Raw genomic sequence first — 23,059 nt, forward strand, 5'->3', positions numbered from 1 at the left:
CCCATTATCCCCTTAAATTATTGATTTAGAATTTACAATTTTTTCTTGCTTTCTCTATGAAATTCCGAATTGTTGAAGTCGCAATTCGTTAAAGTTTCAGTGAGTAATGGCTTTTTTTTTCTGCGGAACTCTTATAGGCGGAACATGCATAAATAGTGCAGATAATCTGCAATTGGTTACTAGCAGATTTCATGCATACTTTATGCATATTTCATGCATAGCTATGCAGACTTTACACATAGTGGGAGGTTCGCGGAGCTTATGTGTAAAACCTGCATAAGATAATACAGTAACTGGTGATGATTGAAGGTGTAAGTGATGGTAACTTTCGACAAAATAATACTTGAACTTGAAAACTTAAATCTAAAAAGAAATAAAACTGACATGGTTGTAAAACATTCTATAAAAGAGAGGAGGAAACTAAGAAGTACTATAATCGTCCAGTCATTTAAATTCTTAATTAGTAAATGTTTCTTCCATACTTATGTAAACGTTGATCATTCAAAATTATTGTAGCTCTCTAGTCATTTTTAAATAATTCCATGCCAGTAACAGATATTTGAAACTCCGTCAGACTACGGCGAAAGTAGTAGAAAGAATCTAGTCGATCTAAAATATTATTAAATTATCTCGGTTGTGGGTGATGTAAAGAAATGTTTTTGCTTACTTTACAAATTATCACCTAGTCACTAAAGAGTTGAACTTGAAAACTTAAATCTAAAAAAAAAAAAAAACTGACATGGTTGTAAAATGTTCTATAAAAGAGAGGAGGAAACTAAGAAGTACTATAATCGTCCAGTCATTTAAATTCTTAATTAGTAAATGTTTCTTCCATTCTTATGTAAACTTTGATCATTCAAAATTATTGTAGCTCCCGTCATTTTTAAATAATTCCATGCCAGTAACAGATATTTGAAACTCCGTCATACTATGGCGAAGTAGTAGAAAGAATCTAGTCGATATAAAATATTATTAAATTATCTCGGTTGTGGGTGATGGAAAAAAAATGTTTCTGCTTACTTTACGAATGATCACCTAGTCACTAAAGAGTTTAGATTCGCCGGATTTTTCCACTCTCGTACTAAGTTTATGTCACAATTTAATTAGAAATTGTCTTATTTACAATTGGTCTTTTTCGATGCTTGCCGTTTCCCAGGAAGTTTACTTTCCTTTACAGCACTAGAAAAGCTTTTGGGTGGTTGGAGAGCTGGAAAATCTTCAGTCTTCCCTGGGTTGTCGGAAATGTTCAAGAGCGTTAAATTCTTTATGAGCTGATCCGCAACTGTAGCAGTACTCTGAGTCTTCTTCTCGAGCTGATCCACGGATTTGCCATTGTCTTGCATGGAGATTGATGTGACAGCTTTGGGAGAACGGAGGGGTTCCAACGATGCCTTCGTCTAATCAATTCAAAAAACACTCATTAAATTCTTGAAATTGACAACCGATTGATTCAATTTTGTGAGAAAGTATGTTCTATTTTTTCAGTCAATGTCATTAGGCATATTGTAGAGAGATAATTACCTGGACTTCTTTCGGAGTATTGACTTCAGAGTATTGAGAACTTTCGAACTGCGCCATTTTTTGTCTCTGGTATTTTCTCCATGCTTTTTTCTCTGACTTTGATGCAACCATGAGAGTATTTAAGACATCCTTGTTCTCATTGGCTTTGTAGGGGTCGTATGTTCCTACAACAGGATCCTATAATAAAACATCGTCATTACAAAATGCTGTCTGATGGATTTTGAAGAAAAATGCTAGAATAATTCGACTGCACATGATTTGTCTTCTTGAAAAATGAACAATGGCAATTATTAGCCAACTTTGTCTGGTCAGGCATGAACATTGTGATTTTGATTCGAGCTCTTATAAATAGATTTCATTTAACCTGTCAGCACTCGCACCCTTTCACCGAGAACCGAGAACCCGAGGGGAAATTCAAATCAGGATAGAATAAGAGACTTCCCTTTAAAAACTAACTTTGATCAGTTCAGGATCAGAAATGTAACGCTTGTTTGGATCCATTCTCGGTCAAAATTCTAGGATCCGATCTTTCTGAGCAGTACCGGATTCGATACGGATCTAGTCGAGATTTGACTGACCAAAATAGGATCACAATGCACTCCGCCACATTAGATCCCGATACTCCATTCAGAATCTCATCAGATCTTGATCCGAAAGTGTAATAAATAAATTGACCAGTATTGGACCTAGAACTGATCTAGACTCAAGCCAACTCAGTGAAATTTCTACTCGGGTAGTCGCGCAGTGCGAGAATCTCTTACGCTTTGTGCACACACTAGTCAGACAGAGAGGTCCGAGCTATCCATGAGACTGATTTAGTTGCCGAGTATTACCGAGCGCTTCACGGAACGGCTCGATGCGAGGAGCCACCCGACTGACTCTAGTCGCGCCGTGGGAGAATCTCACACGCTCCTCGTTCGAGCTCAATATAGTATACTTCGTCACTAGGCCGAAAAAATTTTTTCTGGCGAATATGAGTTTGCAGCCCGAGCCGAAGGCGAGGGCTGCAATCATATGAGCTAGAAAAGTTTTTTTTGGCCGTATGACGAACAGTATTTTTTGTCATGACGGCCGTAGGCAGAGATTCACGGACGCGGAGCGGAGCGGAGCGTCCGTGAAGCACTGCCTCACGGCCGGAATGACAAAAAAATATTTTTTGATTTATTGAAACATGCTACACATTTTTTATTGACTCCAGAGGAAAGAGGGTTAGTTGCTAGAAGCATTCAAAAAGTTTCAGTCCAAAATCTATTTTTTGACTGCGCCCTATAACAATTGTGCTACCAGAAAATTGAAAACTTTCTTGATTTTTTTCGTCCCAATAAATCCATGAAACCACCAATATTTCTTGTAATTTGTTCCCTGAGGGAATTGATAAAAGAAAATAATTAGCGCCAATTATTCATAGTGAATGCCATATTTTTGTTAGCTCGAAAATCAAGGATGAACAGTCGAGCTTCATATGAAAGAATCTTCATAACAAATATTTATGTGCGAAGATGAAAAAATAAAATTCAACCTTTTCCGTTCTGTTCAACCCTTTTCCGTTTGACGCTTCCATCGTTTAACCCTTCCTTATTTGACCTTTCCCCGTTTTACCCTTCATTTGAACCTTTAGTTACAAGAAGTATTGAATCATTCGCTTAAACAATCGGGAAATGCGATCCAGACGGAGTAGCGGTTTGACAGACCACGGGGTACGGTGAATGTGTATTTTTGGAGGGGTTCAGTGTAAAGGTTAAGCAAATTGCGATTTCATTCGATAAACGATAAACTTGAAAATTGCATGATTCAAGTAACAAAATAGAGGGGGGGAAGGGGGTCTGAATTCGGTTCGTGACGGTTCGTGACCAAGGGGAGGGGGGAAGGTCGTAATGTAACGCCATATTTTCTGCTCCCATTTCTCAAATAACAAAATCAGAAATGCCATTTTTTTCTCCCTTCGTTCCATATAATTCCATGAAAAAAGGAACAAATGAAAAACATCATTATAGCGTGGGAGGATTAAAGGTTTACTAACGTAATATATAAGGAGGGTGTCGCGTTTGTGATGACTTGTGACGGAGGGGAGGAAGCTAGTCTAAAAAGTTAAAAAAATCCATGACATAATATTTGAAAGCCCCCCACTTCGCGACGTGATTCAAGTATATAATTTACTTAAGAGCATACGTCGGTGAAATTTAATTTCCAATTTCATAAATTTTTCGCGTCTCTAGAGTAGAGTAAAATTTATGAAATTCAAAATTCATTCATTCATGATCTATTGCGAATAAAGTAAAATGGATGCTTAACTTTATTCTTTGGAGTGTAACGAACATTTGAAAAAAAGCTAAAATCGTATGAAAACTTGACGGCGCAGGGAGCATTTTGAAGGTAAAAACTGGAAAAAATGAAGTTTTTCGTGGATATACGGAGCAAAATCGAAAGGGTCCGCGATTTTCCCTAGTTATTCCCATATTCCGTCACATATCACAAACTGTTCAGTGGGTCCCAAAATCCAGTGAAGACTTTTAAATTTCACCGACGTATCTCCTGTAGAAATTCGGTTTCACGCCATTTAATCCTCGAAAATTAATCCTGAACAAATTAGCACTAGTCAAAAAATCCTGGAAAATATGATCCTCAGCAATTTAATCCGGGAAAAAATCCTATACGAATAATCCCAGTGCAAAAAAAATTGTAACAAAATTTTACGCAAAAAATCGGAAAAAATGAGGAAAACTATGTCACGTAAAATACTCAACAAATTACAATCATTTATTTATGAAACGTAAACATGCAGACACGGTGCTGATATCAAACCGTGAAAAATGTTGCAAGCCCTCAATTCTAAAAAAAAACATGCACTCATGAAATATTAAGATTATTGTCCGAATCGAATCGTCAAACTCAATTAATAAAAAAACAAACATGAAAAATCAATGACGTCATAAAAAAAAATTGTTTTCAGACAGCTTAAATTGTGGAAAGCAACACGTGCACAATTCAATGATTAGTATTATAAGCGATTCCCTTGAGATACTTTAAAATATTATTTCTGTTATAACTTTTAACAACATTCAGTAGTTTAAAATCAAATTTTCTTTACAGCCGCACACAAATCCGTTCGATATTTAGACACAAATTAGACGAATTAATTTCCTGGAAAAATTAAAATGAGAGGAAAAAGAACAATCGTCACTTACAAGAAACAACTGCCACTATTCTAGAATACAATTTCCCTCAATTGAAAGTGGAAATTCAAAATATTAAACACAGAGTTATCATTTTTTGAAATTGATAGCAATATAATCGTTAAAAAAATCTCAGGATCAAATCATCCAGGATCATTTTGATCAGGATTATATTGCATCAGAATTAATTTGAGTAGGATCGTTTTTCAGGATTAAATTGTCGTGGATCCTTTTTTACCAGGATTATATGACGTGATACCTAGAAATTCAAGCAGGGGTGCGGCTGAACCTCCGCTCGCGCGTCGAACCTACCGCTGAGCCCCAGCTTGATTGTATAGCAAACGGAGATTGAGCGGAGAAATTTCCACACGGGTATCCCCTTAAGGATAATCGGGCGAGCAGGGAGGGTTGGAAAAAAAGCAGCCATTTTTTTCTTTTTTTTTTACGTATTCTTTAAATGATGGAAAAGGCGTGTGCAAAGTTTCAGACTGCTGGGAAGCATGGTTAATTTATTATGAATTTTTGAAAAAGTGGTCATTTAACCCGTGATCTTATGGAAATCACCAAAAAAACGGCAAAACCCAAGGAAAAAATGCAGCCAAAGTCATGAAACTTTATACACATTTAGAACATGTGATCAGTGATTTTTTGAGTGAAAAAGATTGTCGCCTAGGAACATTGTTTATTAATAATAGCGAAAAAAGTACTGAAAAATGAAATTTCTGCACACGCAGCCCAAACGAGCAGCAACGTCTCAAGTACCGATCGGATGGGGGTAGCGCGGTCAATTTAAACGTCTCTTGAGAGAGAGCGATGAAGCGTTGTGATTGGAGCTTCCTCGAGCCAGTGGTACCAGCTCCTGGTGAAAAAAAAACTACCGACGATGTTGCCACTTTTTCGCATGGATTAATATTTTTTCATTTATTAAAAAAAAACAATCTGAAAACCATTCAATGCGTGGAACAGATGCAAATAAACTTGATTAGCTCCAAAAATAATTTTTAACCGGAGATACTCCCTAATATTGCCTGAATTTTGGATCCGAATGGGAAAAATTTTTTTGTTTAGCGATTGGTTTTCTGCAGGAAAACAATAGAAACCCCTCCGCCTCACCTCCTACATTTCCTCCTTGCCCGATTATCCTTAATTCAAGGAGGATGACCGGGGCAAAATCGACAGCGGGGCAAAATAAGACCCGGAGCAAAATGAGACCCCTCTCCTTTTTTTTTCATTTTTCAATGAGACAAATGACTCCGGTGTTTTTTGCTTCCGAATGGAAGCATTGTATTTGTCGGATTTTGACATTCTCTAATTTTGCCTGGAAATGATGTAGAATGGTATGAAACGTAAAGAAATGATGTTTTTAGAAAATGTCTGTATGTCCGTGTCCGAGGATTCGGTTTTTGGGTGGTCACTTTTTAGAAAATATAACATGAATACGGTGAAATTTATTGATATAAATTTGAAATTTTGTCCAATAGTAGGTATTATTTTGCTCAACATTGACCTACAATTTCCGCCCGATCGGTCCAGTAGTTCCTGAGATATTCCACTTTTTGTATAAAACTATTTTGGTCAATATCTCCAAAACTATTGGACCGATTTGATTTTTTTTTTCAAAATGTCCGTCTCAATGTCTTCTATCTAGATCAATCGAAATATGTATACCCGTTCATACAAAGTTTTCGAGATATTCTCCATTTTTTATCTTTTCCTCAAATTGTTTGTTCGCACGATAACTCGAGAAAAAATTGAGATGGGAGGCTGAAATTTGGTATGATTGTAGCTCTTATAATACCAAAGGTTCGTATTGTTTCTGGGCGATATCGGTCTAGTAGTTCCTGAGATATTCCACTTTTTGTATAAAACTATTTTAGCCCCTCAAGTACGGGGTCCATACCGCGCGGTGTGTCCTCATCGGCCGGCAGCCTTCCGTCAACTCGAATTCGCTGTTCAATACGCGATAACTTCTACACCGATGATCAGAAAATTATAATCTAAAATTTAATAAAGATCTTGAGCCTTCACGAAAACGTTATGAGACTTTCAATTTTTTCAGTGAGTGATTTTTCAAGTTACAACGCTGTATGATCAGAAAAACCGGGTTTTTCATGTTTTTCGGAAACAAAATTACTTCAACCCGTGATAATAATTATCAAAAATGTGTTTAAAAATATGAGAAGAATCAGACAAGTAGTTACATCTTTAGTGAATTTATATTCGTTGTTATGAAATCAATCAGACTGATAGTTTATTTATTATAATTATTTATATAAAAAACGGATATCTCGGACACCGTTTGCAAAGGAACAATCGGTTCAAGCCTAAAAATTGAAACAAAAATAATACATTATAGGGTTCTAAAAAGAAATAATTTGCACCTCTCAATTATTTTATAATAAAATTTTCAATTTATTGGTATTTTCGAGGCGTGGCCTGTGCGCTGAGCGTATTCGCTGTCAGTTGTACCGGCGTGGCTCAGGGCCGTACCGTATTATGCATAGACAGATGTGCCGGCATTAGTCTTTGGTTGACTTATATTTTCTATTTCACAATATTTGAAATATATTTCCTACTAATACTCGAACCATAAACAAATTTAAACTCTGTTTCATATTTTTACTCAGTATCACAAGTCACAAGTACAAAGTATTCCGCTGAAATTTCACATCTCCCTAAAAATTTGATTATCCCGGTAATCAGTGACTTCAGGAAAAAATATCAAAAGACACTTTTTGTTGCTCATTCATGTATCTACAAGAAAGCTCTGTAGATATTTTCCCTTAGAAGGACTCATAACTGTAATAAGCATGTGATTAACAAAGATATCCTATTCAACTTATTGAATAATTTGGTTATCTTTCCTTAAATTATTAACATTCCACGACATTGCAATTTTTCTTTTTACAAACTACTTGAACCATAAATCAACTTATCATCTGTTACATATTTTCACTTAGTATCACAATCCACAAGTACGAAGTATTATGCTTTGATGTCAATAGTGATGAGGGTGTGAACTGGGGCGAGTCGATTTCTCACATGTTGTTAAAAATTGTATTATCTCAGTGATCAGTGACTTTAGAAAAAAATGTCAAAAAACATTTTTTGTTCTAAACTTTCCCATCTACAAAAAAGGTCTTTTGAGATTTTCCCCTGAGATTATCAATTTCCGAGATAAACAGCAGATAAACCAAAATCTTCAATTCGACTCATACTTGGTCACATCACTACTAAATCATTTATACAAGTCTCTATCAATAATATTCTTTGGTGTGATAAGCTTCGAAACACCCATCTACACAGAGACCAATATTACACTCTTCACACCAGTACACTGAGGTCTTTTTACGGCCATGCTTAGTACAGACGATACATCTTCTTTGAAGTGTCTTCTCTATATGAGTCTTGGGGATTTTCCTGATGAAATGTCGTCCACTGAGTCGTCTCAAATCTGTTGGATCCGGACGATTTGTCTGACCCCTCCCAGCATTGTACTTCATGAGAATCTCGTTGATGAGGTCTGTCCTGAAGTCTAATTGACCAACATTCGTCCCTGTACTTTTCTGGTAAATAATGTAGGCATTGACAACTGACGAATTCAAAAATCTTTTGAACAGTTTTATGTACCATTTATTAGATTTCTTACGCTCTAGAAGAAATGGCTGCATCAACTGGTCATGAAGATCAACTCCACCCATATACTTATTGTACTCTAAAATACACTTTGGCTTCTCTTTCTCCTTTCCTCTCTTAGTGACAACATCCATTGAAGCATCATGGAAAGTTGAAATCATTGTAACATTCTTCTTGTCGTACCATTTCATAACAGTGATATCACCATCGTGGCGAGCAATAATCTCCCCCTTCTTCAGTTTCTTTTCACTTACGACTGCCGGAATATGCTTTCTATTTATACGAAGCGTACCCACACAGTCTGTCTGATGGAACTTCAAATAAAAAGCCAAAAGTGGACAATTATAAAAATTATCCATCCAGAGGATGTGCCCTTGACCTAACAATGGTTGGACGAGCTTCAGAACGATAGCTGACGTCTTTGGTGTATCTACAGTCGCAAGCTCAGACTCCATTTCCGTATCTTTACCAAGGTATACAATGAACTTCCACAGATATCCTGTCTCAGACTCACACGATTCATAAATTTTGATCCCAAATTTAACAGCTTTCAGTGGTAAATATTGTTTGAAGGAAAGGCGTTCTTTCCACAATGACAACGACTCGTCGATAGCGATGTTTTGGTCTGGACGATACAGAGCACTGAATTTTTCTTCCAGATGATTTAAAATGGAATGAATTTTGAAGAGTGGAGGTGGCCCTTTGTACGTTGACAGTGTAGCATTATCCACGAAATGTAAATGACGACAGATTTCTTCAAACCTATCTCTTGAAATGATATCATTGAAGATTGGGGTGGATACCAGCCTCCTCGTAGAAAAATACATTTTTATTGAAGGTTTCTGGATGATTCCCATTAACATAAAAACCGCCAAAATTACATACAATTCTTCTTCGGTGACAGATTTCCACTCTTTTTGATGACTCTTGAAAACCTTATTCAATAATGCATTTTTTTTTGCCACGGTCTGTTGAGCATATTTATTTGTCTCCTGGACAATCAGAGTCATCAGGTCACGTGAAAAAAAACATTCAAAAGTTTCTAGAATACTTTTAGCAGTTTTTGCCTCCCCTTGAGGTCCGAGATGCCCTTTGAAATGTTCTTTCTTCCCGTCATAATCATTCATCGACGTCCAATGAAACTGATGTTCATCGGCTATTCTCCAGTCTTTAGAAAGTGTCGCCACATCTTCTTCATGCTCATCCTAAGCAAAGTTCATGCCAAGGGAAAAAAAGAACCCTTTACCATTGAGCATACAGGAAAAAAACACCGGAAAATTGAGATAAACCCAAACGTATGCGATAAAAAAGAAGAAAAAAACCCCAAGTATGCCATCAGTACGATTTTCATCAATTACCTCGCTGGAGTCCGGTTCATCACTGCTGTCGGCATAACCGTTATCTGAATCAGAATCCTGGAGCTCTGATCTTTCTAGAAGTCTTTGTATTTCGTCAGTATCACGCACTTTTCTAGCCATTTTTATATAAATAAGAACGTAAACACAGAGAGAACATGGAAGGTACGGGCCCACTGCAGCGACTCTCTTGGCACGCGGCTGTGCCACGAGGTACACAGACAGGCACACACACGCACGGCGACCCACACTCTGCTGTTGAGGCGGAGCGTACAATTGCTTTTTATTTATTAGTCGTTTTTACTCAATTGGCAATATTTTTTCTCTGTTTAATAACAGAATTATCCTATTAATATTTTTCCGGAATTTTTGAGACCAGTTTCGATCTGATCGTACAAATAGTTGCCGAGATCATCCGTTGTTGGAAATTTATTAATAACAAATCAATTATTTATCAAATCGAAATTTCGTTTGCGCTATTCGATAGAGGAACCGTCAGAGTGTACCTGGTGAAAATTGCAGAATTTTCAATAAAAATTTCCTCGATAAACGAGAGGTTTGGATGAAATGAACATCGAATTCCGATCCGTAATGTTTATATATTTAAAAATAATATTGAAAATACCTTGGAAAAAAAATCAAGTTGCATTGTGTAGGGAATTTTATGCAGTTCATAGGATAGTTCTCAGAATTCCGATATCTTCAATAGGACCAGAGGAAATGATTTTTTACCATTCGCAGAAAGGGTCTATATGACATAGGGACCCCGGCCGATAGGACAGGCTGGCGGGTCTATATGTGGTATGGACCCCGTACTTGAGGGGTTAGTCAATATCTCCAAAACTATTGGACCGATTTGATTTTTTTTTTTCAAAATATTCATCTCCATGTCTTCTATTTAGATCAATCGAAATATGTATACCCGTTCATACAAAGTTTTCGAGATACTCTCCATTTTCTATTTTTTCCTCAAATTGTTTGTTCGCACGATAACTCGAGAAAAAATTGAGATAGGGGGCTGAAATTTGGTATGATTGTAGCTCTTATAATACCAAAGGTTCGTATTGTTCCTGGGCGATATCAGTTCGGTAGTTCCTGAGATACTCAACTTTGTGTGTAAAATTACTTCATTAATTTTCGACATATTCCTAATTTTTCTTTTTTCACCTTAACTGATTGTACTGACGATAATTTGTACTAATTATATTCATTCCTTCTTGTTCGTTTTTTAAATGTTTTCATTCTTGTACGTACGATGTACCTGTCACAAGAACAGGGAATTGCTACGGATCCATTCGGAAGCTCACTACCAATGGAATTGGTAGAAATAAAAAAAAGGAAAGGACTAATAACGCAAAAAGTAACGGTCACATGCCTTCTGTCGGATGGGCTCGAACCCCTGCTTGTTTTTCTATATAATATCGTCTAACAGATCACATTCGGAGGAAAACGAATTTTCAAATAAAAAAAGAGAAACTGCTATCTAAGAAAATTTACAATCATCGTTATGAGAAGTAGTCTAATTTTTTAGGAATCAGAGAATTTCTTGTCTACTGCATATATTTTATCTTTAAATATTACGAATTTTTGTATAATCATCATAATTCGATTTTTGTCTCCCGCGTGAGGGGCGCGTGTCTGATCACATCAGTCTCTCACATTGTCCGGACCGGTGAGTTCTTCCTAGTGGGCTCCGAAAAGTATAGAAAAGAAAATTAGTTTTAATTCATGAAGGAAAATTGTTTGAGGGATCGAAATTTTTTCAACAGTCAAACAATCATGAGGGTTAACGGAAAGAGGTAAGCACGATAATCACAAGGATCGATTGATCATAAATCGAGTGAAATAATTCAGAGTTTCGCCCGTTTTACCTCACGAAGGTCACACTTTTCGAGGATCAAACGGTGGAAGAATCAAGCAGGAAGGATAATTACAAAGGTCGAACGATTACAAATTGAGCGAAATGTTGATTATATTCTTAATAAAAAGTCTTCGAAACAATATTGACTGTCCTGAATTGCTGGGTTGCTTGAATTTGAAATTTTCGCGTTCAGTCACTCGCTCTAAATAAAAAACGTATCTTCCCAAGCCAAAGAATAACTTGGCTCTATCCTCTCCAATGCATCAGGCAGGTATTGCTTTGAATTTGTTATTGAGTTTGTACCCCGATGTTGATATATTTTCAACGATTCTATGAACTCTCTAGTAAATAAGGCGTATGTTACGGTAAAAACCTATTATTAATGTTAATTTTATAATGATCATCTCCACATTTCTATATTTATTATCTTCATATTCTCCCCTGCTGCTGAACACTTGTAATACCATTTATTATATTATATCTTACATTTACTACCTAATGTGAATATTTAATCGCAATGCGTTTGATATTTCCATACTATTTATAAATCTTGTAATTGACCTCGGTTTTCTTGACTTGAATAAACTATAAATAAAAAATAAATGAAAATAATCTGAAGGCCTCCTATTTAATCTCTCTGTTTGACTCTTGCGATTGTTCTGCATGCTTTCCTGCTATACCCATCGAATCAGTGTGACAAATGAGCACAAAATAGAAAGTAAAGTAAAATGTAAGACAGCCCATGATAACGCAAATATGGAGGAAAGTATATAAAAGTCTGAATGGCCAGACATTTTAGAATAAAAAATTATACAAAAATTTGATCCAAGTTGGCGGCAAAGACTTGAAATTAGTAGATTCTCGATTTTATTGAATTCTACTATTATCAAGTCGGGAGTTCTGAGTTGAATCATATTTTTTTTGTGTTCCTTCCTAATAGTTCTAATCTCGTGAACTTTTCACAATTGATCAAGCTCTCATATATAATACTACTCATTGCACACCATTGTAGGATACGGAAAATTAAAAGTATATTTATTTAAAGTACTCTCGATTTTCCTGCCGGGCAATAAAATAGTTATTTTTGTTTAGTGTTGGATTCCTTATGTTTAAAGTGTTTAACACATCTGCCAATTAAAGGCACTGAAGATGTGTAATTAAATTCGAAAATACTCATTAATCGAATTTAATTGACTTCAGAGACGACTGTTTATTATTTCAATTTGGTGTAATAATTTTATTTCGATCATGAAAGATTCAAATTCGTTTTGACAATTTTGTTTTTCCAGAATACATGAACTTAATTTGATTAATAGGCATTTAAAAAAACGTTTTAATTCAGTGAGAGAGAGATGTTAGATTTTTTTTTTCATTTTTTTTAGAAAGCCAGTTTAACATGATTTCTAGTTACTCACTCTTGTGTCGATCTATTTTCCGAGTGTCCAATCACCTTTTTTTTATTAAAGAATGTGCGTAATTTAATATTATGAGTTTTGTTGCTATTGCATGAACTGTATAGTTAATAGTAGTTTATTAAAAACACTTGAAACTTTCCACAAAACCGGAACAAGTAATTTTTCACCTTGTCAGCCGACCTCGCGAAAAGCCTTTTTTTTAATTTCAGTTTTTATGCGCGGGATTGATCACTACGAAGGTTGGCGTAATTGTGATCAAAGCGATCTCGGTACTCGGACTACTAAGATAAACGCCGGGCAGGAGAATTAACTGATTCCCGAATCAGGTATATAATAGTCACGAGGAGTTCGCCCTTTGGTACGCTCCGTGTAGATGCTAGGACAAGCTTGACTTTTTGATTTTGAACAGATTGGTAAATGCACCTTCGGTCAATGCCCGAGCGCAGGCGGTACAATGCTGATTTTGCATCATTTCGCAATTACTGCCTGTTTCGGCGCATTCCGTGGATGAACCCGTGCCTGATGTTGGCAAATCGAAGCGTTTTATCGCTTCAATTTGCCCAATATTCTTCACGAATTTTATTCGATCAATTTCTTTTTATTTAAAATTTAATTGAATATTCCCAAACACAAAACCATAGACACTTTGAGTGATTAATCAAAATTTGTACTACTCACATCATCCCAGCTTTCTCCATAAGTAGACGATTCTTCATGGACTTTTACCACATCTTGCAATGTAATAATGCCTTCCCATTGCTTTTGATCAGCCTCATCTGATTCATATCGGAACTCTTGCATCTCGCGGCGGTCAAGGCATGTGAGATGATGGATCTGAAAGAATGAATGTAAAAAGCGGATGTAGTTAGCGTGCAACTGGCATTGGTTAGTTGAAGTCGCGGTGTGACCCATTCCGGATTGAACGAATAACTTTCCGACTAATTCCCTTTTTTTTTAGAAAAAAAGATTTGTGGATAAATTGCTCTATGCCCAGATGTACTGAATCGATTGACACAAAATTTTATACATAGCTGTGGGCTCATAATACAAATTAGTACCCAGAATCTCAGATGTCTAGACCAAGCTTGACGCGTATTATGGACACCACATTAACTTTAAAATGAAAAAATTAGAAAAACGCTGATATCTCGAAAACTTTGTATGGGCGGGTATACATATTTTGATTGATCTCGATAAAAGATATCGTGACGAATATTTTGAAAAAAAAAAGTGAATCGGCCCAGTAGTTTAGGAGATATTAAGCATGACAGTTTTTAACAAAAAGTTGAATATCTTCTAAACTACTTATCCGATTCAGTTCGTGAACAATACAGTACTACCATACTCAATTCTGTAGTATCATAAGAGCTACAATCGTACCAAATTTCAACTTCCTATCTTGAATATTCCGCGAGTTATCGTTTCCACAACGATTTTCTAGTCAAAATGAAAAATGCCGATTATTACTAAACTGACCCTAGTTAAGTAGCAATATTTTGATTTGATTCGATAGATATTATTGTAAGGAATACTTTCCCGTCAAAAAAATTCAATTCGGTCACGTAGTTTATGAGATATTAAAGAAAAAAGATTTTTGAGAAATTGCTTTATCTCCGAAATTACTGGATCGATCAAGCTGAACTTGCGCCACAAAATTTCAGATTTTTAGCTCAAGCTTTAATCCTTTTTTCGGGGGGATTTATAAAAAATTTCCGAACAATCGGCATACACATTCTGACATACACACATATATTTTCTAAAAACATCATATTTTCACGTTTCATGACATTCTACATCATTTCCAAGCAAAATTACGAGATCGTAAAAATCATCGATTACACGGCTTCCATTCGAAAGCAATAACCGCACTGAATTTCGCTGAGGGCAGATTTACCATGCCATCTGGCTGGACCATACTAATCTGGTAATTGTATTCCTAATTTAGGTGTATGTACTGTATATTTGCAATGGGTGATATTTAATAATACCGAATTAGAAATATTGGATGTTACCGACTTGGCAATCTTTCTTCCAATAACTCTATTTATGCCACTCATGCCTGAAACCGGCTGGATTACACACTCGACGCTTCGCGTCTCGTGTCTAATTCAGCCGGTTTCAGGCTTCGTGACATAAAATTTTGTTCAGTACTTGTTGGGAAATTCCATCCTTAACGTGTGTGGTTACATCACTCGCCTTCGGCTCATGCTGTAAACCCCACACACGTTAAAGACGATATTGCCCCACACGTGCTGAAATATACTATTTTTCCCATATTTTAGGTATTTTTCCTAAGTATAGCTTGCTTATCGTTGACTCATTTAGAGAATTCATTTATTTTTGATCTTTCGAGGAACCTCAAATTCCCTTTAACCGTCTCTCTATTGGTCTGCTTATTCTACTTCATGTGTTGAATTTATTGGTCAGCATTTAAACCATTTTGAAGCCAAGCATTTTCCCGGTTCTTTCCAATGTGTAGTGGTGTGCGCGCCCCACTATGCTTTTCTAATGGAGCACCAACACACTGGGGCGTCCCCTACTCTCTTCACACCGATACTTTTTGTGATCTTGGCACTGGCGTAAGTTAATTTTTGCTGAATTTCGGGATTTAAATGACAGAAAGATGACTCTGATACATTTTTTAGCACGGTTTTTTAAGACTATCATACAAATTAGTCTTCTCGGTATAGTGTTTTATTGAAAATTCACAAATTCTACTGCTTCAGTGAAAAATACGGAAGTTACGATAAGATAATATTAATTTGAATAGAGGGAAAAATTCAATTGTTGCGTTACATTTTTAATAGATTCTAAATAAAAATTACTGAGATGAAATTTTGGCACACTATTATGTGACTTTCTCAATAATATTTCTTAACCGTACAGGGACAGAGGGAGAGGTTGAGATAGAACTTTTTGAGCTGAATTTCGGGTCAATTCACAAACCTGAGGCTATAGATCAGTTTATGACGATCAATCGACGCAGTCTCAAACTATAATTGGCCTACAATATATCGTCTATTTCGAGGAAAGGGATTACGAGCGAATGTAGGATATAGCAATCATGGGAAACTCTACATATAAAGCATATTTTATAGCCCTATTGAACCGAAAGGTACAATAAAAACGTTGAGACAGGGCAGGTCAATGAGTATAGAAAATCAAAAAGTATATTATAAATACATTTTCACTTTTAGGATCCCTTGCAATAGGGAGTTTATGGGTAATTTCAATGCAAACACTAGAGCAATGATCCTGTTTGCTCAAAGAGCAAGAGTCGTTTTATTTCCCTTTGTATGACATTCAACAGACGGTCCCGGGATGAAAAATTTGAGTCTTTTTGGGGTCTGCAAGACTCGCGTCTGCGTCTATGAGAGAGTATGGCTCAGCGCTAGTAGCCATACTTTTGAGAGACTCTGCGTGGGAGACGCAGCAAGACTGCCGAGAGACTGCTACCAAGCGTCTCTCGGCGAGAGGCTCCGCGTCTCTTACGTATCTCAATAATTAATTAATCACTAATAACTCCTTCAATTTCATTATTGGAAAATAATTGAAAATATTAATGTAGTTAATTCACAAATTGAACAATAATTGAACAATATTGAATTATAAAACAAAAAAAAAAGAAATCGGTTTAGCGGTTCTCCAGATGTTCCCTCCCGGTCGATCCGCCGTGTTCCCTTTCGGTCACCCATCCTTTTACTAACCCAACTCGCTACTGCTTAGCTTCAGTGATCGCAGGTTACCCCGGTATCTTCTGCGCTATACAGCTGCTTGTGGCGAGTCAAATTTTTTTTCGCTTGATATACGCAATTATTGAGAGAGAGGAGATTGGAAACGCTAAATATCAAAACGCCACCTATGAATGGCGGATATTGGGCTGCACACAGACAGTATTCAACCGAATTTGGGCTTGTGTTAGCGCGTATATGGGAACCCTAAAATCGTCCATATTGGTGAAAACGAGCGCCGCCATCGGTAATTAGCGGTCCCAATAGGGAAAGCATTGACGAAGGTGAACAGTGGGATAATATGGGATAACGGAGAGGGGTGCATGAAAAGGGAAACTGGAATTAAATGGGGCAAAATGGGATACTGGGGTGGAGTGAACCAACTGGACAGCGGGGTAAAATGGAAAGCAGTTGTGCCATTTACTCGTGAGGTAAAACGGGAAAGCAGGTTAGTTAGAGTGGGGCAAAATGGGATAGCGGTTAAATGAACCCATAAAGTAAGCCGGAACGATGAGTTACTCCGACAGTGGGGTAAAATGGGATAACGGGGTGACTTGGAGTAGGGGTTGAATCCGAAAGCGAATTAATTTAATTTTTCAATTTTTGTACTTTTTCAATTTACTTTTCTAATTTTTTTATTTATGGTTGGGTAAATTGAATGATGGAATGAAATTAGATGGTCGAGTGTAGAATTGAATTTCCGAGTAAACAGGACGAGAATGCTATTCACTGCTCAGATTGTGGGGTAAAATGGGGTGAACTAAATGACAGGCTAATTAGCCGGAGGGGTAAATTGGGCGGCAGGTAAATTAAATACGGGTGTTTAGTGGGATGATCGGGTAAAATCGATAGCGGGGTAAAATGGGTGAGTCTGGCTAATATGAGGGTGGGGTAAAACAGGACGGTGGGGTACAATGAAACAGCCTGGCAAATTGTACGATAGTCAAATTTGACCGGCGACGAAATAGGACAACAAGGTGAATTGATAATGGGATAAAGGAGTAAGACAGAATAAGGGTTTAAAGCGGATCCGCCTCAACCCGTTATTCCATCTTATCCCGCTATCCCATTTTACCCCATAGGCAGGTTAGTGCGCCGACCAATTCACTTTGTTGTCCTATTTCACCGCCCCCCCGGCCCAAATTCACTCATGGTCCAGGCTGTTCCATTCTACCTCACCTTCCCGTTTTACCCCACTAGCTAATTAGCCTGTCATTTAGTTCACCACTCATCCCATTTTACCCCACGATATAATTCGTCCATCACCCGCGATCACCAGATTATCTTATCTTGCTCCGTCGTCCAATTTATTATCCCCCCCCATCCATCCTTTGTACTATATTATACTTGCTCCAGTGTCTATTTAATTAACAATTAATGAATCAATAATTAATTTTAGCGAGATCCTGATTATCAGTCCCGAAAATTCTAAGTCCCTATCTTTCAATGAGAGACTCTAGTCTCTACCGTGTTGGCGAAGATTCAGATAGACTCGAGTCTCTCACCAAAGACTCTCCGAGACGCGAAATCGATTACGGAAGACCCAGGCAGACTGATTTTAGTCTTTCACAGTCTTGGAGAGATCCAATAGACTAAAAATTTTTACCCCGGGGTACACGGAGAAAATCCAAACAGGTAGAAGAAAAGGGATCGCCTGAATAAGGAATGAACCAATGAATAAGTAATGGTTTTACATTGGGCAGGTAATCGTGTTATCAAAATATCGATATTATTCTTCTTTCTACTCAAAAGTGACCGTTTTACATGTAGACAACAAAACATTTTTATTTGCTCCTCGCCGGGCTTGCATCCGTCACTCTAAAAACTTCATGATTCAGGTCATAAACTCTGACTTAACGTGAGTGGGATTGTATTAGGTCCGTGAATCTACATTGAGAAAAAACTCCAATATCCGAAACATATTTACTTGAAAATAAATAACAAGTAATTTTTCTTCAATCGTTTTAAGGGGAGACTATTATGAGTTTTAAAAGTCACGGACTATTGGAATCAGATTACTCATACATTGAAGATCGAGTATATATGTTTAGAAATGAATAATTGGCGCAAAAAATCAATTGTTTATTGTTTGTTTGCCTCACAGACGCTTAAAAATGTTAAAAATAGTCCAGGGCCTCCAGTTTTTGAGCTACAGAGGTTTTTTTTAAAAGTTTCTAAAAAATATGTGCAATAATAGTTACGAATAAGTTTTTTGAAATTTGAGTCCTACACTGCCTATTTTGTTTTTTTGTTTAATAAAAAATTGCATCATTCATGGACAATAGGCCACAAAATATTTCTAAAAGAATCGAGAATATATTTCAAATATTTTAATCATATTTTTTTTGTCTATTTTACATGAATGGCGCAAATTTTTATATGAAACAAAACGAAATTAGCTGCGTAGAAATCGAAATTCAAAAAACTAATTCGTTATTGTTATTGTACACATTTTTTTTTTTTAATTTTGAGAAATAAAACTTCTGTAGCTGAAAAATTGGAGGTCCTGGACTATTTTTATCATTTCAAGCGTGTGCGAATCAAGCGAACAATAAACAATTAATTTTTTTGCACTAATTATTCGTTTTTAGACATATATAATCGATCTTCAATGCATGGGGAACCTCATTTCAATCGCCCGTGACTTTGAAAACTTATAGTAGTCTTTCCTTAAGAAGAGGTTCACCCCGAACAAAAAATTGTACGTTTTCCGATTTTGCGATTTTGTAGGTCAAATTTGTTTCCGACGGTTAAAAATGAGAGATTCAATTTTTTTAATTTGAAAATCAACTTTCAAAAAAAATCCAACGTATTTTTTTTACAGTTTTTTCAATATGATCACAAATTGTCGCTCCCCAATTATGAAAATTGTGAGAGACGATACATTTGTAAATTTATTGGTCAATCAAAAAAAGTATTTACATAGAGTGAGCATTCATAAATGAAATTTATACATAATATTTGGACAAGAATTTTTTTTTTGAGATGTTAATAGAAATTTTGATTACCGAATAAATTCCAAAATGCATCTTCTCCCGCATTTTTCATATTTAAGGAGCGAAAATTGCAGATCATATTCAAAAATTATTTCGAAAAAAATAAGTTGGGGATTTTTGTTAAGTTGATTTTTCGATTAAAAAACATTCGACGCACTAATTTTGAGTGGCCACAGACAATTTTGATCGATAATGTCAGATTCCTGGGAAAAAATCACGCGGAAAATAGTATTTGAATTTTTTTTTCTCTAAAAACGAAAAAGTTTTTTCTCGGGGTAAGCCTCCCCTTAATTCTCCCAAGCATCTCAACTCATGTGACCCGAGAAAGGTCTTATGCTTTAAAATATTCTTCTACTCAAGTATAATTTTTTCGCAAATGAACTATTTCAAGTCGCATAGAAGATCCATCAATCTTCAAGTATTTATTTTATTCACGATTTTTTGTATGCACTTTCAATGTTTCGGTATGTAATATATTCATGATGCAACGCGAAACGATAGTGATAAACGAGAATTTTTTCGAGTTCCGTGAAGCGCAAACATTCAGTCCTCTCAAGCAAATATGGTCTACATATTAGGAAATTTTTCTCTCAGTGTACTCATTGTAAGTCGTTCCTGTTAACTTGGATCAAGTACTCCCAAAAAATGGCTAGTGGCATCCGAAACTAGGTTGAGGTAGAGCTTGCCACGCGATTCGAGGAGAGTTCGAGTTTATTTATTGAGGCTTGATTTTTCACAGCAAAAATAGCATTTTTTTTTAATTAAGGGTTGTCCAACGGTTACACTGAAAAAAATTTATATTTTTGCCAAATATTCATTTACGTGAGAGAAGCATTTATTTTTTCAGAATCGTATTTCTCCACTCGAGTCACTCCCAGGTGAGCCTGATTAGGTTTCAATTATGACAATCATGTTGCTCTGGAGGATGACTATGTTGAACATGACCTTGGATGAACTTCTCCAATGATTATTCACTTTTCCTAAATTTCTTATTTTCTACAGGGAAGAATTTCGATTAATTTTTCAATGTTTATAATTATTGAGGGAGGCCGTTCAAGGTTATAATAATTGTCATAATTGAAACCTAATGAGAATTGCGTGCGAATGACTCGACTGGAGAAATACGGCAGTGAAAGAATAAATATTGCCCTCAAGTAAATGGATATTTGGCAAAAATGATATTTCTTCTCAGTGGATTAAATTAGAATTAAATGACAAAATACCTTTAATTCATCCTTGTCAACAATATGAGTGCTATTAAATACGCACGTCGCTTTTCCACTCAAGTCGTGATTTTTCTTGCACCTCACCAGATGAAATATCAATCGACTCTTGAGAATATGATGACTTTTGTCCAATGGACAAGTAACCATAGGATCTCCTGTATCAGCCATCTGCAAGATTAAACAAAATAACCCTGAGTCATCCAACGTTTTTCAATTTTTATTCTGTGTAGTTATTGTTTTTTTTAAAATCAGTTATAAGAGCTGTTCATTTACCTTCAAAAGAATTGATGGAATTGATTTTCTGCTCTAGACAGCACGGAAACGCGCGCGAAGCTCTCGAGACACTGACTATGCAGCTGACTGCTCAGTGCAGACTGCACAAGACTGCACCTGAGTATGTCTCGCGTCCCAACCGTAACCAAAATTTTTCCATTCATTTACCTTGGCAAATACGATTGTTTGCCCTCTGAAAGAATGGTAGACCTCCATGAGTGTAATGAGGATAAAACATACTTTCTTCTCTCTCGCACCTATACTTTATACAGCCCCACAGAATCCACGGAGAGAAATTTTTTAGAAAAATTCTAGCGTTAGCACGGGAAAAGAGGCGCAAAGTAACGGCCAGGAAAAATTCCAGTACCAGCACTAGAAATTTTATTGGGGAAAACGTGAATTTTTCCCCGTATTTTTGTGGAAATTTCACAGAATTCCCCAGAAATTTTACCTTAACAGCCCTAGAATTTTTCCCAGACGGTGGATTGTAATTTTTTTCAATACTTGCAGTAGAACTTTTCTAGAAAATTTCTCTGTGTAGTTCTTAAGGCTACCGTTTTCGACACTATAATAACAGGATCTCCCCCCTCTCTAACCTATTCGCCCCCCTCCTAAATTCTTAGTTTGAATGCACTTGAATGCCTACCCGATATACAAGAGATACACTGACGGATTCGTTCATTGTTAGAACTAGACTAAACGAACTAGTTTGTCTATAGAAATGCATATAAGATACCTGTAAAAATTGGAACTAGAACTACGCACTAGAAATTAATAATATATAGCTAACCTAGGGAGGTAAAATGAAGTAGTCGTGTCCACGTGCGGAATTACCACCCGAGCCGAAGGCGAGGGTCATAAGCACGTAGGTAACGGTCCTTTATTTTATCTCCCGTGGTTAGAACGCCATTTTTCGCCTCGACGTAGGCGCAAAGTCAGATTTCTCTCCTGTGAAGGGGGTGTAGAAATGGGTACTTCGCATCCGCCGGGCCGAAAAAAATGTATCGATCGATAGTAATTGAAATAACATTTCAGAATTGTTTCTCTCGAACAAAATATCAATGATGAAAAATAAGAAATATGCAGGATGTTTCAGAACAATTTTTGATGCTTTTTATGGATAGACTCGTAGAAAGTTCTGAAGAGATAATTCGAAATATTTTGGAAAAAATCCTGGGTAAAATCCTGGAAATATCTAGGACTCATGGGAAAAATTCTTCGAAAAATCCTGGTGGGGCACCTGGAAAATGTCCATCCAGGAGGAAAGGACTCCTGGGAAATGTTCTGGGTAAAATCCCGGTGGGATTCCATGAAAATGATCTGGAAAGAGTCCTGGTAGAATCATCCTAAATTTTCAAACCCCTAGATCCGACTGAAGGGTTTTTTCTGTGAGGGAAAATATTCAAATAAATGGCGTCATCAAAACGACTATCTCCCGGNGGGGGGGGGGGGGGGGGGTTATCACATGCTTCCCACACACCTTCTAATTATTACACCCCTGGATCCGAGTTTAAAGGGAATTTTCTGTCAGGGACCTCCAGTGGAAATTTCGCTCAGGTTTCTTAGTGTAAATCACTTTTAAATCCAATACTGGTCAAGATTGCTTGATCGGAGGTTATCTGGATCCCGTATGGCTCAGTCACTTCTGTTTCTATCCTGATTGGTCAAAGCTGATCAAATTAGACTATACATTCCTGGTCCACTTCGGATCCTTCAATGTTTTACTATAACATTAACAACGAAAGAAAATGAAAATACTCCTTTTTCCAGCTCAAATTACTTATGAGAGGCAAAAAAAGGGGAAGTCCATTTTCAAAGACAAGCAAATGGAGGCATTGGGAACTGCCCTAAATAATGCTCGAAGTTGAGATA

General features: G+C 36.6%; 1 protein-coding gene across 1 annotated transcript; it reads right to left on the reverse strand.

The window, feature by feature from the left end:
* Positions 1 to 793: 793 nt before the first annotated feature.
* Positions 794 to 21,253, reverse strand: LOC107038497 (gametocyte-specific factor 1 homolog). The gene is made up of 5 exons (XM_015257636.1): positions 21,188 to 21,253; positions 20,912 to 21,082; positions 13,640 to 13,795; positions 1,522 to 1,698; positions 794 to 1,397 (listed from the first exon to the last, which is right to left on the reverse strand). Exons 2-5 carry the CDS (start codon positions 21,080 to 21,082, stop codon positions 1,116 to 1,118), a joined length of 786 nt encoding a protein of 261 aa, XP_015113122.1. The 5' UTR covers positions 21,188 to 21,253; the 3' UTR covers positions 794 to 1,115.
* Positions 21,254 to 23,059: the final 1,806 nt, after the last annotated feature.

Source organism: Diachasma alloeum, unplaced genomic scaffold (genome assembly GCF_001412515.2).
Source record: "Diachasma alloeum isolate Michigan unplaced genomic scaffold, Dall2.0 Dall_scaffold_00284, whole genome shotgun sequence".
Taxonomy (NCBI): domain Eukaryota; kingdom Metazoa; phylum Arthropoda; class Insecta; order Hymenoptera; family Braconidae; genus Diachasma; species Diachasma alloeum.